Source organism: Pristis pectinata, chromosome 1 (assembly GCF_009764475.1).
Source record: "Pristis pectinata isolate sPriPec2 chromosome 1, sPriPec2.1.pri, whole genome shotgun sequence".
In the NCBI taxonomy this organism is placed as follows: domain Eukaryota; kingdom Metazoa; phylum Chordata; class Chondrichthyes; order Rhinopristiformes; family Pristidae; genus Pristis; species Pristis pectinata.
In genome coordinates, this window is record NC_067405.1 from 45,605,771 (window position 1) to 45,619,938 (window position 14,168).

Here is a 14,168-nt window from a genome sequence, read left to right on the forward strand (position 1 = left end):
ATTGGAAGAATTCCAGAATCTTGGAGCAATCCTACCTGCAAATAGATTCAGTAATGTGCTACTGACTCTCAATCAGAAGAGGAAGTGTTACATGAGGGTCCTGAATACTTTAACCACACTTTTCATCAGTAATATTGCACATTTTGCTCTTGAATGCAGGAAGATGTGGGGTGACTTATCTCACTCCATTCAAGACCTCAATAGTTGCTATTGTCAACCCTGGCACATGATACATCCATGACCATAGGCAGTACACACCTATACATCTACACACCTAACAGTAGAGCAACACCAGCAAGAATCCATTTTGCAGGTTTCTCTTTTGTCTTCAGATTGAAAGTCCAGACATAGGTGGGTCCTCTCAGTTTTGTCTTATAGACAGGACATTCATAAATATTTCTCATTTCTTGTTTATCAATGGGGATTGCTTTAACAAATATTACAGGCATCATCGGTGTAAGTTCTTTCAACCGAGCTTCTGCTATATGACCATTCTGCATGTCCCAGCGTGCTCCTGTGATGTAATGGGATAGCATCCAAGTGAGTAACTAGTAATTAAAAATAAAACTTCATACCCTAAGTGATACAGACAGAATTTACCTTCCATGTAAAATCCAGAAATGTATGCTCCTTCTCGGGCAGGTTGTGCAAAGTCTTCCTTTAATTTTTTGGTGACATCCACTGTGAGGTGCATCTTATCCAGAGGCCATTCATTTTTCCTGGCCAAACTTTGCATTACAGCTGAAACAAATTTTGGAAATAAATAATATTTATTTCAGCTGGTGTGGTGATAGTCTTGTACCAGGATGAATGGTATGGAAAACAAAGAAAATTGCCTCATAATTTACCTTTTGCAGAGAATTGTCAAGTTTCAGTTGGAAGTATTCAGCTACACATACTCACTAGAGCAGAAATAATGGAGTTTGTCATTCAAGCCATTCTAAATGCCACCAAGGGATTTGCAGTAAAGCTCTAATCCAGCATGCTTAGGACTTTGTGAATGAAGTTCACCATTAAGAATTCCAATATTATTACTTTTATGTCACACAGTATCTGAATGTCTCAGGTGAGCAGGGGAAAACATCACCTAGTGAACCAGATACCGAACCATCAGGATTTCCAAATGGTTGGCTATCAAGATTATTAGAGATTTACTTTAACAGGTTGAGCATGGGGGGGGGGGGGGGGGTTCTTAAAAAAAAATTTGCATTGATAGAATATTTTTCACATCTGGGCTTAAATTGTGGAAATTGGTTAAATACATTAATTATGAACTTCATGCATTGTCATTAGTAAAAATAGTGTGATTGGAGGCATTTCAAACTTCAGTAATCAAGCTTGCTCTGGCTAGTTTTTAAAGTTATGCAGCCAAGTCCATCAGAACACCACATCTAAGCAAAAGGCATGCAAATTAAAATCAAAGTTTGCTTTGAGCTGCTTGAATGGCTACCCATCAGGAAGAGAAGATTTAATAGAAGAATAAAGGAAAATACACGTATTAAAATTAGTTAATCAAGACCTACAGAGTTTTTCCAAAGTAATTGCACCACATAGCAGTAACTATCAAGATGGAGTTTTTAGATCTTAAAAGGTTATAATAATCTTCTAGTATTTTTTGAGCTACATTTTTTTTGGTCTAGTCATGGATAACATATGAACAAACTACAAAGTTATAGAAAAACTGCTTAGAGTTAGTTTTCCTTGTATGACTGTATTTCCAAACAGACAAATATTAGAAATACCTGTAAGAAAAGATTGTGGATTGAAAAAACCCGAGATCCAAGTTACACTAGGAAGGGACAGATCCTGCGTCCAAATGTCAAGTTCATGGCAGCGCATTAGAAGGTCACTGTACCTGCAAAATACAAAAGTTCAGTAATAGTTTGGGTATCTTTAATTGGATATTACGTACAGAGAGTATGGATGTATAGTTAATAAGTTATGGTAGACCCTGATGGATAATGATCACAAAGTTTAGGATTCATCAATACCAAAGCCTTTCAAAACAAAATGTTGAAATGCCGAATCTAGTTTTACCTTAAATAACTTGGATTTAAGTATCTTATTTTGCAAAGAGGCCCTTTTGCCCACTGAGTCCACACCAATCAACCACCCATTTGAATTGCATCCTATATTAATCCCATTTTTAAAAATTCTCTCCACATTCTCATCAACTCTGTCCTCTTTCCCCCCCCCCCCCCACCCCCCGATTTTACCACTCACTTATAAATTGGGGGCAAGCAACAATGGCCAATTAACCTACCCATCTTTGGAATGTGGGAGGAAACTGGAGCATGCATAAGAAACCCACAATGTCACAGAACATGCAAACTCCACACAGATAGCCCCAGAGATCAGGACTGAATTTATGCAAATTTAGTTTAACTTCCTTCTTATCAATTTAGTTTTGCAACACAGTGTTTTCTCACTTGTTGTCACTGCAAGTTATTTAAGCACAGACCTTATTTCCAAAATGAAGTTCACATGATAAATACTTAGTCCCATTCATAATGTTGACTACCTTTCAGTTTTTTTAAAATATATACCCTCACCTCTATCCCAACAACTTACGTAACTGTCTTTCTAAAAAAAAACCTGATACCTGTAAGATAGTTTAAACCAGTGAAAGTGCGAAGTTACCACTAGAATCTATTTTACCCATTAACACCTTGCATTATTGTGGCAAATTACTAGCAAAATTACTAGCAAATGCCTGCTGATCTTGATGGATAATCACTTCTTTGTGTCTTTGTGATTTAATCAAATTCCGAGTTAAAACTAATTAAACAAACCCAAAGAGAGATCACCATGCTGATCTAAAACTTCAAGTAAGCAACAACCAGCTATTTCCAACTATAATCTTTCTAATTTTTGAAAAGTGCAATATTCTGCCCTTTCAAACAATTCATATTATGTTTAAGCTGAACAGGACATTTGAAACATTGTACGGTGTAGGACAGGCCTTCAGCCCATGATGCCTGTGCCAACCACGATGCCATTCTAATCACATCTGCTTGCACAATGTCTATCTCGCTCTATTCCTTCCTGTTCATGTGTCTGTCTAAATGCTTCTTAAATGTTGCTATCATATCTGCTTCTACCACTTCTCCTCTGTAGGAAACTAAAATTTGCCTCATAAATCTCCTTTAAACTTTCCCCCTCTCACTATAACCCTATGCTCTTTAGTATTTGACATTTCCATCCGGGGAAAAAGATTCTGACCATCTACGCTCTCTCTATTTTTAGATCCTTCTATCAGGTCATTCCTCAGCCTCCTATACTGCAGAGAAAAAAAAGTTTTGTCCAACCTCTCCTTATAGCTAATACTCTTCAATCCAGGCAACATCAAAGCCTCTGTGTAATACAATGACCAGAACTGGACACAGTACTCCAAATGTGATCTAACCCAAGACTTATACAGCTGCAATATGACTTGCCAACTTTTACACTCAATGCCCTAGCCAATGAAGGCAAGCATGCCATACGCCTTCTTCACCACCCCATATACTTGTGTTGTCACTTTCAGAGAGCTATGGCTTTGCACCCCTCTCTACATCAATGCTCCTAAGGGTCCTACCATTTACGGTGTACTTTTGTTTTGCATTGGATCTCCCAAAGTGCATCACCAAAGTCCAGATTAAATTACGTCTGACATTTCTCCACCTGAAGTTTCAACTTCTATATTTCTTTTACTTTCAAAGGAGAAAATTGAGTTATTTGATGACCCATTCTGCTGTAATCTTACGTACACTTGATAGATATTGACATATACGAACAGTCCCCAACAACTCAACAGGTGAAAGGAAAATGTCTGTAAATTGTGCTGTGGTATGGGAGAAGAGCATAGTGTGCATGTGGCAAACCATCTCCCAGCAACTACAGTTGCACATGCCAGATGAAGATCAGTGAACAGTTCTGCTTCATGACTGATGTGAGAGCTTCAGACCTGGCTCACCACAGTGATTGCACTAGCTTCTCCACAAGCAGCGGTTGAAGACAGGCTTCCTCACTGTTATCTTTACTGATGCTGAATTTCCCAAGATCTTGCTCAACTTTGCTGTATTGACTCTTTGGCCTCTCCCTTCCATGGGCTCATTTTGAGTTGGTATTGAAAGAGACGTGGTAGAGCAGCAGTTAAAGCTGCCACGGCACAGCTCCAGCGATCAGGATTTATTCCTGCATAAACATGCTGTCTGTTGGAGCTTGCATGTTCTCCCTGAAACTGTGGGTTTCTGCTGGATGCACCAATTTCTTCCACCTCCAGTAGATTAATTAGCTCCTGTAAACACTCTTAATGTAGGTAAACGATCAAAGGAAAGTTGAGGGGTCTATAGAAAATATTGCAACCTACAGGAATATACAAGAGGGTGAAAGGAACTGATGGGATATTTGCTGCTGGGAGCAAGTGTGGACCCCTGTGGTTGTAAGAAAGATTTGAAAGGACAGCTTTCAGTGAGTGATCCTGAGACATGTATTCTATGTATCCCAGCCCACAAAGCCGGAAAGTGTATTTCAGTCTAGAATACATAGACAGTGGGCTGGTTCTCTCAAGGATCTGGAATAGAGTAGATGGTACGAAATGTTTTCTCATAGCAGAGGTGTAAGACCAGAGGGCATAGGTTTAATGAAGATCTAAGTAGACAACTTACTCATCATGATCTGCAATTTAACATTGATACCCATGAAGAGATCTCAATGACAAGTTGAGCTTGCTCTCAACAGTGAGCTCAATGGACAGGTTATTTATTCTGAAATCAATTAGTTTGACAGAGAAGTTATTTTAACAAGCTTACTTGAGGAGTTCATGTTGCATTTTTGTTTGAGCTACCTATTTCCATGTTATCCAGTGACATGGGGCAAGGTCTCCCAGTTCTTATGCGCATGGGTATTGAAAGCACCAGAAATATTCTTGATTTATTCCATCTGAGAGTAGGTCTCATCACTTTGATGTTCAGAGGTTCCAAGCAATGGTGCATAGATGGAAGTGACTTGTTGTTCCAGAGTTGTTACTTAAAAACAATGCTTTTAAATGTGCAGTTGACAAGCTGACTCATAGCAGTTCTCATTAGGAATTTCATATGCATTATGCTAGACAACAGTGCTCCATTACACAGTTAAGTATGCACACGAGCTCTGCCTTTCCCTTTCAATAATGATAGATATAGCAAAAGAGCAGCTGCCACTCAGCTGCTTTAAAGATTCAATGTTCACTGTAGTGCAACCAGAGAATCAACACTCAGGATTGCAAGGTGGTTTGCTGTGAGTTTTTGCAGATATAATGCAGACTTACTGGCTCTCATTGAGCACTTGTGAATTTCTGAGTTAAGTAATTAGCACTGGCTGAACTTGCCTCAGGTACAAGTCCACATCTCATCAGCAGTCTGTAGCTAGGTTCAGCAAAAATCAAGCACTTGTAGATCTGTGAAACCCATAATGGTTATTACTACCTGTAATGGGTTCTACCACCCGCTATGGGTGTTTTTGCCTTATGTTCAACAGCAGCAGTCTGTAGACTTAGAGCTTCCATTTGTATTCTGGTGCTGTTACTGAAGGAAACCATTTACCTCTTAGAATGAGGAGGGCATCAGGTATAATTCAGTGATAGAACTGGCCTCAGATGGTGCAAGTCCCATTCCAGGAACATGAACATAAAATGTAGGTTGATACTCCACTGGAACAATTGTGTTGTTGAAGCCACTGTCTTTCAGATTTGGCTTTAAACTAAGCTCCAGTGTGTGCTAATGTATGCTGTTCTGAGGAATCTCCCCTGTTAGGCAGTCAATATTAATCTCTCACCAAATGTCAAAAACAGTTACTCTATTCATAATAATATCACTGTCTAGGGGAGCTACTGCGTGCAAATTGACCTGCATTTCCTACATTCTAAAAATATTTTGGGGTTACAAAGAAAGCTAAGGTTATTAAAATATTTCTTTCTCATTTGTCTGACTTAGGGAAAGGGAATTCTATTCTGTTCATTATCTTTCCTCAAGTGTAACCATATATTTTGAAATTTACTTAAAAAAATTGTCTGTACCAGCCCCTACCCCCCACCCTACCCTTGGTGCAAGACCAGAGCATCTTAGAACTGAAGGTTCTGAGAAGACACTATTTTTTACATGGGTGTCATTTTTAAAATGAGAATTATGCCAGCATAAATATCTGAATTATTTCTTCAAATATCACTGCTTACCACAGGTGTGCCACTAAACTTCCCATCCATTTAATTACTTTCTTTTCCAATCAAACCCTTTTCTCTTGTTTATCATCGCTGGTGCAGTACTGTGGTTTCAAGCTGAATTACCTCTGATTTGCTACAATTTATCTGTCAGATCTTCAATGGCTTAACTATGTGTCCATTAGAAACTCATTGTTCACTCTTTAAATTAAGCACCTATACAGACTTTATGGTGTGTTCTCCAAAAACAGAGGGATGAATTTTATTAGCATGTGTTTCAATTGTGCTTCATCTCCATATAATGTGACAACCTCTGTTCAGCAATGCAACACATCCACATCAACAATTAAATATTTATGTCAGCATATTGGTTTACTTCAAGCTAGATGCATTTTTTCAGATACGAAATGGCTGAAGGATTATAAGACCCTTGACACTGGTCATAGCATAGATGCAAGACCTCAAACTGAGGAAAATTTTAAAGCTGGCAAGATACCAGAGCAACACTTTGCTCTCCATTCCTCTTCTGAGTACTGATGTTTATTACAGTTGCAAGGATATTTTGTTTAAATGTGGTGGTGGTGGTGGACAAGGGCGGGGGAAAGCATGATGTTGTTCACACATGGTCCACTTGTTTCTGGATAACAAGATTCTGGTCCATTGGATTCCAGATCAGAGGATGCATTTTTCACTAGTCTGTTAAGATTAGCTAATTTCACAAAAACCATGGACTGATCTTAAATTCTGTGCTTAAGCACCCAGTGATGAACTCCATTTTACCAGGAAACCAGGGCATAAATTGCATTTTAATTTGAAGGGCTGCTTTAAGATGTATTGTTTTTCTTAAGGCAACCAATGTTGCATTGGCATTATGAAGACAAGATTACTGCTGAGACCTCTGGGAGGATTGGGCCATGTCAGATGCTGCACTGGAGTTTGTCTGGCATTGTGCACTCAATAGTTGAAACCCTGTCTAGTTCTCATTATCGGTTTCCCAGCTCCTCTTCGCTTTACCTCTTTTTTCCTCTTTCCCTCAACAGTGCCCTGCATTATAGTGTTGGCAGAAGTCATTGTAGTTTTACTCTCTGATTGATAGATACTATAAAATAATTGCAAGGTAAGTGGTATGCTAATAGATATATTGATGCAGTTCCATATAGCAATGTGTGGAAACATTGGAAGGTAGGAGCAAGAGTCGGCCATTTGAGCCTGCTGCTCCATTCAATACAATCATGTTTGATCCTACATCTCAATGCCATATTCCCACTCTCCCCATACCCTCTGATGCATTTATGTCTATGGGAAATATATCGCTTCCTCGGTAAGGAGACCAAAACTCCAAGGCCCTGTATAATTGTAGTAAGGCATCCTTCCTTCTGTACTCAAAAACTTCTTGCAAGGCGGCCAACATTCCACTTGCTTTCTTACTTGCTCGCTACACCTCCTTGTTTGCTTTCAATGACTAATGTAAATGAACATCCAAATCTCTTTGTACCCAAGGTGCCTTGAGCCTCTGCATCCTCATCACAATTTCTAATCTCATCCCACAGTTTAGTATCATCAATGCACTTCGATATTTTACTTTGTTCCCTCATCCAAATACTGATCTCTGTGGTACCCCATTGGTTACCAACTGCCATTCCAATAAAGACCCTTTTATTCATACTTTGTTTCCTGTCTGTCAACTAGTCCATACTAGTATATTCTTTTTGACACCATTTTCTTTAATTTTGTACACTAACCTCTTAAATGGATCGTTATTAAAGGCTTTCTAAAACCACATCCACTGGTTCTTCATCCATTCTACCAGCTAAATCCACAATTGGCCCAAAATTCCTCAGTGATTCACAAGTATGACAACTGTAGTAGGCAATATTGTGGGAATGACACCACCACAGAACAAACACCATTCTAATTTGGACGTACACTGTGACTCCCTTGTTGCTGCTGGACCGCTAGTTTGGACTTGGCTGTCCAAAATCATCACAGGAGCACTACGAACACAATGAATACAGTGGTCCAATGAGAGGGATCCATCTTTGTCTCAAAGCAGTTAGGGATGGGTAATATCTACGGCTTTGCCTTTGTTCCTGAGGAAGAAACTGAAACATTAAATATCAATCCCCAAAACTTGTCCAATAGTTTTTTTCCCCCCAATTATTCTAGAGAATTTTCTAGAACTTCTTTTACAAACCCACGACCTCTACCAGCTAGAAGGATGAGGGCAACAAAAGCACGGGAACACCACCACCTAGAAATTAGCTTCCAAGCCACACACCGCCTAACCTGGAACGATATCGCTGTTCCCTCATCGTTGCTGGGTCAAAATCCTGAAACTCTCTCTTTAACAGCATTATGGATATACCCACTCCTCAAGAACTGCAGTGTGGTTCAAGAAGGCAGCTCATCACCACCTTCTCAAGGGCAACTATGGATGGGCAATTTAATGCTGGCTCAGCCTGTGAAGCCCACATCCCTTGAGTGAATATAAAAAGGTACCATAATATAGTTACTCAAAATTCATCAATAATGAAATGCACAAGACTAGATTGCAACTTAAGTATTGAAAAAATGTTTGTCTTTTTGCCACACTAAAATATGGGTCAAAAAATACCATTCAATTACATTCACATAACAGTCAAGGTTTCTCTTTCTTATTCACACTAACAATGTCACTAGAAGACTGGACGGTGTCATTACCACAATGATGTAGAATGACTTGAGGATATAGCAAGTAATTTCACAAGGCAGCTTTCAATCTGCCATCAGTGCATGAAATGTGATTTGTAGAAGGTAGCTAGTTTCAGGGAAGGCTGAAGTATGCCTCATAACGTTTAAACATGATTGTTTTTCGATTTCACACTTCATTCTCTGGGTTGTACAGCAGCGCACTAAAACAGCTTCATGAACTGATGCTTTTAAAAGAATAATTATATTTGTAGATTATTTTGTCTTCTAAAGATTATAAGCTGCAAGTGCAGACCATTTGCAGTATCAGTTCTGTCTTGCAGAAGAAATGGCGTTAATGATAAGTGGGTCTATTTATAGTGTGAAATCTCAGACTGTGCTTAAAATGATTGAGCCCTGGCAGATCGCATGCTTGATATAATTGGCATACAACAGTGGCTAGCCTAAATTGTACTTGATTATTAATCAAAGTATCCTGAGAGAACCAGATTTTATTATTGCATTGCTGATCTCTCAAACTATTGCCTTTCCTCATCTACAGTCATTTCTGACAATGGAGATGAGGTAAATGCAAACATATTTAGAAATATAAAACTGATGGTCAGGGATGAATTATATTTGTGTACAGGATCAGTCATCAGTTTTCAACCTTTGCATCAGTCAACAGCTTAGCCATATTTGTATTCAGAATCTCCAAACTATCTTGAAAACATAACTTACCATGCCCATTACTTTATTCTACTTAAATGTATCAAGTTTGTTGTTTAATTTTGTAAATGTCGTACATTGATTCACTTCTGCACTACAGATTGCATCAAAAAGTAATTTTTAAATGGAAATTTGAATTTTGCAGTTATTATAAAAACAGAAAATTTCAAGTACATTTATATTCACTCAGTAATTTAAATTATAAACTGATAAAGACTAGAAGACTTCTTGCTTTTTTGAGGCCTGAATTTTATATAATCCAAGTTAACATTTTGACCGGCAGTTGTAGGAATCCTATATAAATCTTGCAGACTTAACTCAGGACCCAGCTTTCAGTTGGTGGAGGTCCACAAATTGAAACTCCGAAATTTAACATTCATGCCAGTTATTTCACCAACATCAGCAGATTGTGGAAAATTACTTTATCCATCTCAAACTCAAAGGCAAGTAAACTAATTTTTCAATATAGTGTTTCTACAAGTTAACATTTTTTGGGTAGAAACTTTTTTGTTTGCAAAGGGAATAGAAAATGTACAGTTGATACGCATCATAAATTCTTCTCTGTAAAGGAAAGGATTTATTTATCACATCTCATTATCATATTGAGCAGTCTCCAAAGAAAAAGCACTTGATTAAGTTGAATGGCCTTTTTCTATATTGCAAGATCACACAATTATTTGTTTTCCACAAATTTCAAACTCTCCCGTTTTCCATACATGCCCAACATCAGCATTAGCATGACAAGATATTAGAAAAAATAACAGGCAAATGGACTATTTTGCAAGGAAAATGATAAAAATTGGTACAGAAATTAACCAAAGGTTACACAGTATAATTTTCATAGTTATTATTTAGTGGAATAAATGTTGCTGTATTGCATGCTGTCATGCACATGAGCACACAAAGTCTTCATTTAGAGTGGATAAGACATTTTCTATTATGACTACTATTAAACATGATTCCTTGCTTGCATTTCTCATACCATAGTGATCCCTGGAGACTCGTTATACATTATGCAAGTAGATACCGAATGGTTTGTGACTAACAGATCACTGTGATGCATAATAGCTACATCAAAACACTGTCGTACTTGGTGGGGGGGGGGGGGGTGGTGGGGGGTTGGAAATATCATTGCAAATATCCCAATAAAAATACCAAGCAAAACTAATTTCCATACAAGAAATACTAAGCAATTCTAGTGGAACCTTGACAGACAGAATGCCATGTACAAACTATGTGTGCTTGACATGCTACTTACCACTGTGCTAGACTGTACATTGATGGATATGCCAGCTTGGTCCAGCTGTCAGGAACATTATCAAAGAAAAGTGCTGTCTTCAGTAGCTCCATCTCAGATGAAATTGCTAACTCACCCTAACAAAAGTAAGGAGGAATGCAGTTTGTAGGTTAAAAGCTGTTACAATACAAAGATGTGATATATAACCCAACCCTTATAAAAAGGCTATTGAAGCAACTAGAAAAAGTAGAAAATTATATATCTTGTTTGTGCACAAGAGTTCTTTAACCTTCAGTCTAGTTAAAGTTTGTGCGAAATAGATTACATTACCATTTTGTACTTAGATGACTGTGATGTCAAAGAGACATTTGGACTTAAGACTGCATCTTGTTTCGATGAGGAGTGGAATTAGATGCATGAATAAACAAAGAGCAAATGACCCACGCTTATACTTTGATTTCTTCAGAAAAATAATAAATTGATGTACATTGGAAACAACTAAAGTGCTAGTGGATTATACCACCTTGGGTTGTGCTGTTCTATTTATTTTCAACCTTCTTAAGATCATTTTACAAATATTAGCAAGTAGGAATAAAAAGCATTCATTTTTGCTAATCACAAAGAAATGTGGAATTGTACAATAAACTCAGAAAGCAAATATTTTGTTCCTGGTTAGAGTTATGAAGGAAGGTGTTGACCAGTGTTTTGTCTGTTGAGTGGGTACAAAACAAAGGCTTGGATTGTGCATTTGGCTGATCCTCTCACTTCACCATGGTAGTGTAGCGGTTAGCGTAATGCTTTACAGTGCCAGCAACCCAAGTTCAAATCTGGCCACTGTCTGTCAGGAGTTTGTACATTCTCCCCGTGTCTGCGTGGGTTTCCTCTGGGTGCTCCAGTTGCCTCCCACATTCCAAAGACGTACAGGTTAGGAAGTTATGGGCATGCTACGTTGGCGCTGAAAGCGTGGCGACACTTGCGGGTTGCCCCCAGAACACTGCGCAAAAAGATGTATTTCACTGTGTGTCTCAATGTACATGTGACTAATAAAGAAATCTTCTCTTCTCTTAGCTCAAAGTGCATTGATCAATCTTGAAGTAGCTAGGACTGCCACCAAAGAGAGGTATTAAGTCCCTTTGAGTGCACTAATCTGGCTACTCTGAAACTGCTAGGATTCCATTTGCAAAATCAACAGAAACTGCATGGGGAGGTATTTATGCAACAATTGTGGTCAGACCAGTGATTCTTTAAGGGTTTGTTGAGACTTCCGAGAAAGGCAGGTGATCTATTTTGAAACTTATGTTTGTGTGCCAAATTTTGATAAGGTTCACACGAGCTGGCCACGTTCAAATACTGAATGAGACTTGCAGTGGTGCAGCAGGAAGAGAAGGTAACAGGCAAGCAGAGAGGGAAAGCACAGAGTGAAACCACAGCCCATGACTCAGAAAGCAGGGGACAGGTAATACAAGTTAGGTTTGCCAGCAATGCCCAACTCCTAAGAATGAATTCAGAAATTATATTTTATTGTGTACAGCATCATCAAAGATGTTCTTAAAATGTCACAACATTTGGCTTCTAGAGCAAATCTTCTTCCATTTTGTTTCATAAACCTGTGCAAATGATTTATGTGCTTATTTGTTTTGGGAAAGAATCGAATAAACTGGAGAAATGCAAAAAAAGAATATTTCTGCAGTACCATTGAAGAAAAATGTTACAATTTAATTAGCATTTATCAAAAGAGCGTTTTAATAATCCTTCAGTATATATTTACTGATGTATGATACAAAAATGTACCTCACTGTGTCATAACTTTGTTAGGTGCCATGGATTATCAGGGGGAAAGAAGGTGAAATACAATAAAACGTTTTGACTGAATTTATGTACGTTCCAGTAAGTTTTTCTGAATATTTCTTTGTATCGTACATGACTATGGGTACACTTTTACTCATGTCTTACCTTCAACCCCAGATCAAGTTCCCTCAATGAATGTCTCATTTCTTGAATTAGGATATTCATTCTTTCACATTCTTGGAAACAAACCAGAACATATGGGGAGCGCTCAGCTGGTTTAGAGGTTATATCAGCCATATTGTATTCCTCTGGTAGCTTTTCCAATATATCATCCAAGATAGCTTTTACCTTAAAAAGTAGTACAACTTGAATGTTAAAGCAGATTCTTATTTATATTAAGATTTCATTATAAATAAAATTTCTTATTATGCACTGATTTCTTCAGTTTCATTTTCTCCTTGCTTCTAAAAATATCAACAGATTTCACAGTCAGCTATATCTCTAATATTAAACTGAGAACAATGGATTTCTAGATATTAAAGGAAACTGAATATGGGGACAGGGAAGGAAAATGGTGTTGAAGCAGAGGATTATTCGTGAACTTGTTGAATGAACCTCAGCTTACATCGGGTACCTTTTCAGACAATATTCATGTCAGTTGCTTAAGCATTCAACAAACCTAAACCTACCAAAATTAACTGCATTATTGTCAACACAAAATAATTGCATATATTGCCAGTGCAACACAATAACCATGTGAAATATTTGGCCACTGATACCCATGTTCTCAGATTAAATACAACTAACTAGTAATGTCATACTTTTTCTATTCTGATAAAAAATGAATAGTTTAATAGTTGTATATTTCTGACCTTTTCTTCAACAGTTTGTGTTACTCCTTCAGCAGTCACTGAATCTCTGGGCTGCATTTCCAGTAAGGTATGCAGAAGATTGTCCGAAGTTACAGTCAAGAATTCAATCTCCGCATTCGAGTGGAGACCATAATGTGCTGGACTTTCAGGTGGTAACATTTTATCAATGTATCTGTGATAACCATTGTAATCAAGATTTGTTGGTGCTACAAAACCAGGAGCTAAAGCTAGTTTACTTTCCAACTGGAAAAAAAGCAAGGAACAAGAGAGTGTGAAAGAAATCAGTATGAATAACCTAATTTATTAAAATACGATTAGTATCTTAATTATTATTTTTACTTATTTATGTAATGATCCAGTCAAAATGAGAAATTTGTTATATTACTAAAAATTAACATAAGTGTAACAAAATAATTCTCTTCAAGCGTGAGGAATCTTTGCAATTCTTTATGCTGTAGGGGTGTGGAGGCTCAGTCATTGCTTGAGTTCAATGGATCAATGGATTCTGGAATATTAAGGGATACGGGATAATGGGGACAGAGCAGGAAAATGGTGTTAAGGTAGAGGATCATTCATGACATTGTTGAATAGTTGAGCAGGATCAAGCAGAATAGTCTACTGCCATTGATGAAGCATTGAATATACAATGAAAAATAAAAACATTAAATGCTGACTTTTAGTTATGACAAACAGAACA

At 37.8% G+C, this 14,168-nt stretch overlaps 1 protein-coding gene across 1 annotated transcript in view; it reads right to left on the minus strand.

The window, feature by feature from the left end:
* Positions 1–266: 266 nt before the first annotated feature.
* Positions 267–14,168, minus strand: part of dnah9l (dynein, axonemal, heavy polypeptide 9 like) — a 242,026-nt gene continuing 228,124 nt past the window's right edge. Inside the window, exons 76-81 of the mRNA XM_052029683.1 lie at positions 13,472–13,714; positions 12,765–12,947; positions 10,833–10,948; positions 1,743–1,855; positions 601–741; positions 267–514 (exon numbers count right to left, since the gene is read on the minus strand). Coding sequence (XP_051885643.1) covers positions 267–514; positions 601–741; positions 1,743–1,855; positions 10,833–10,948; positions 12,765–12,947; positions 13,472–13,714 — 1,044 coding nt within the window. The remainder of the gene's footprint in view (positions 515–600; positions 742–1,742; positions 1,856–10,832; positions 10,949–12,764; positions 12,948–13,471; positions 13,715–14,168) is intronic.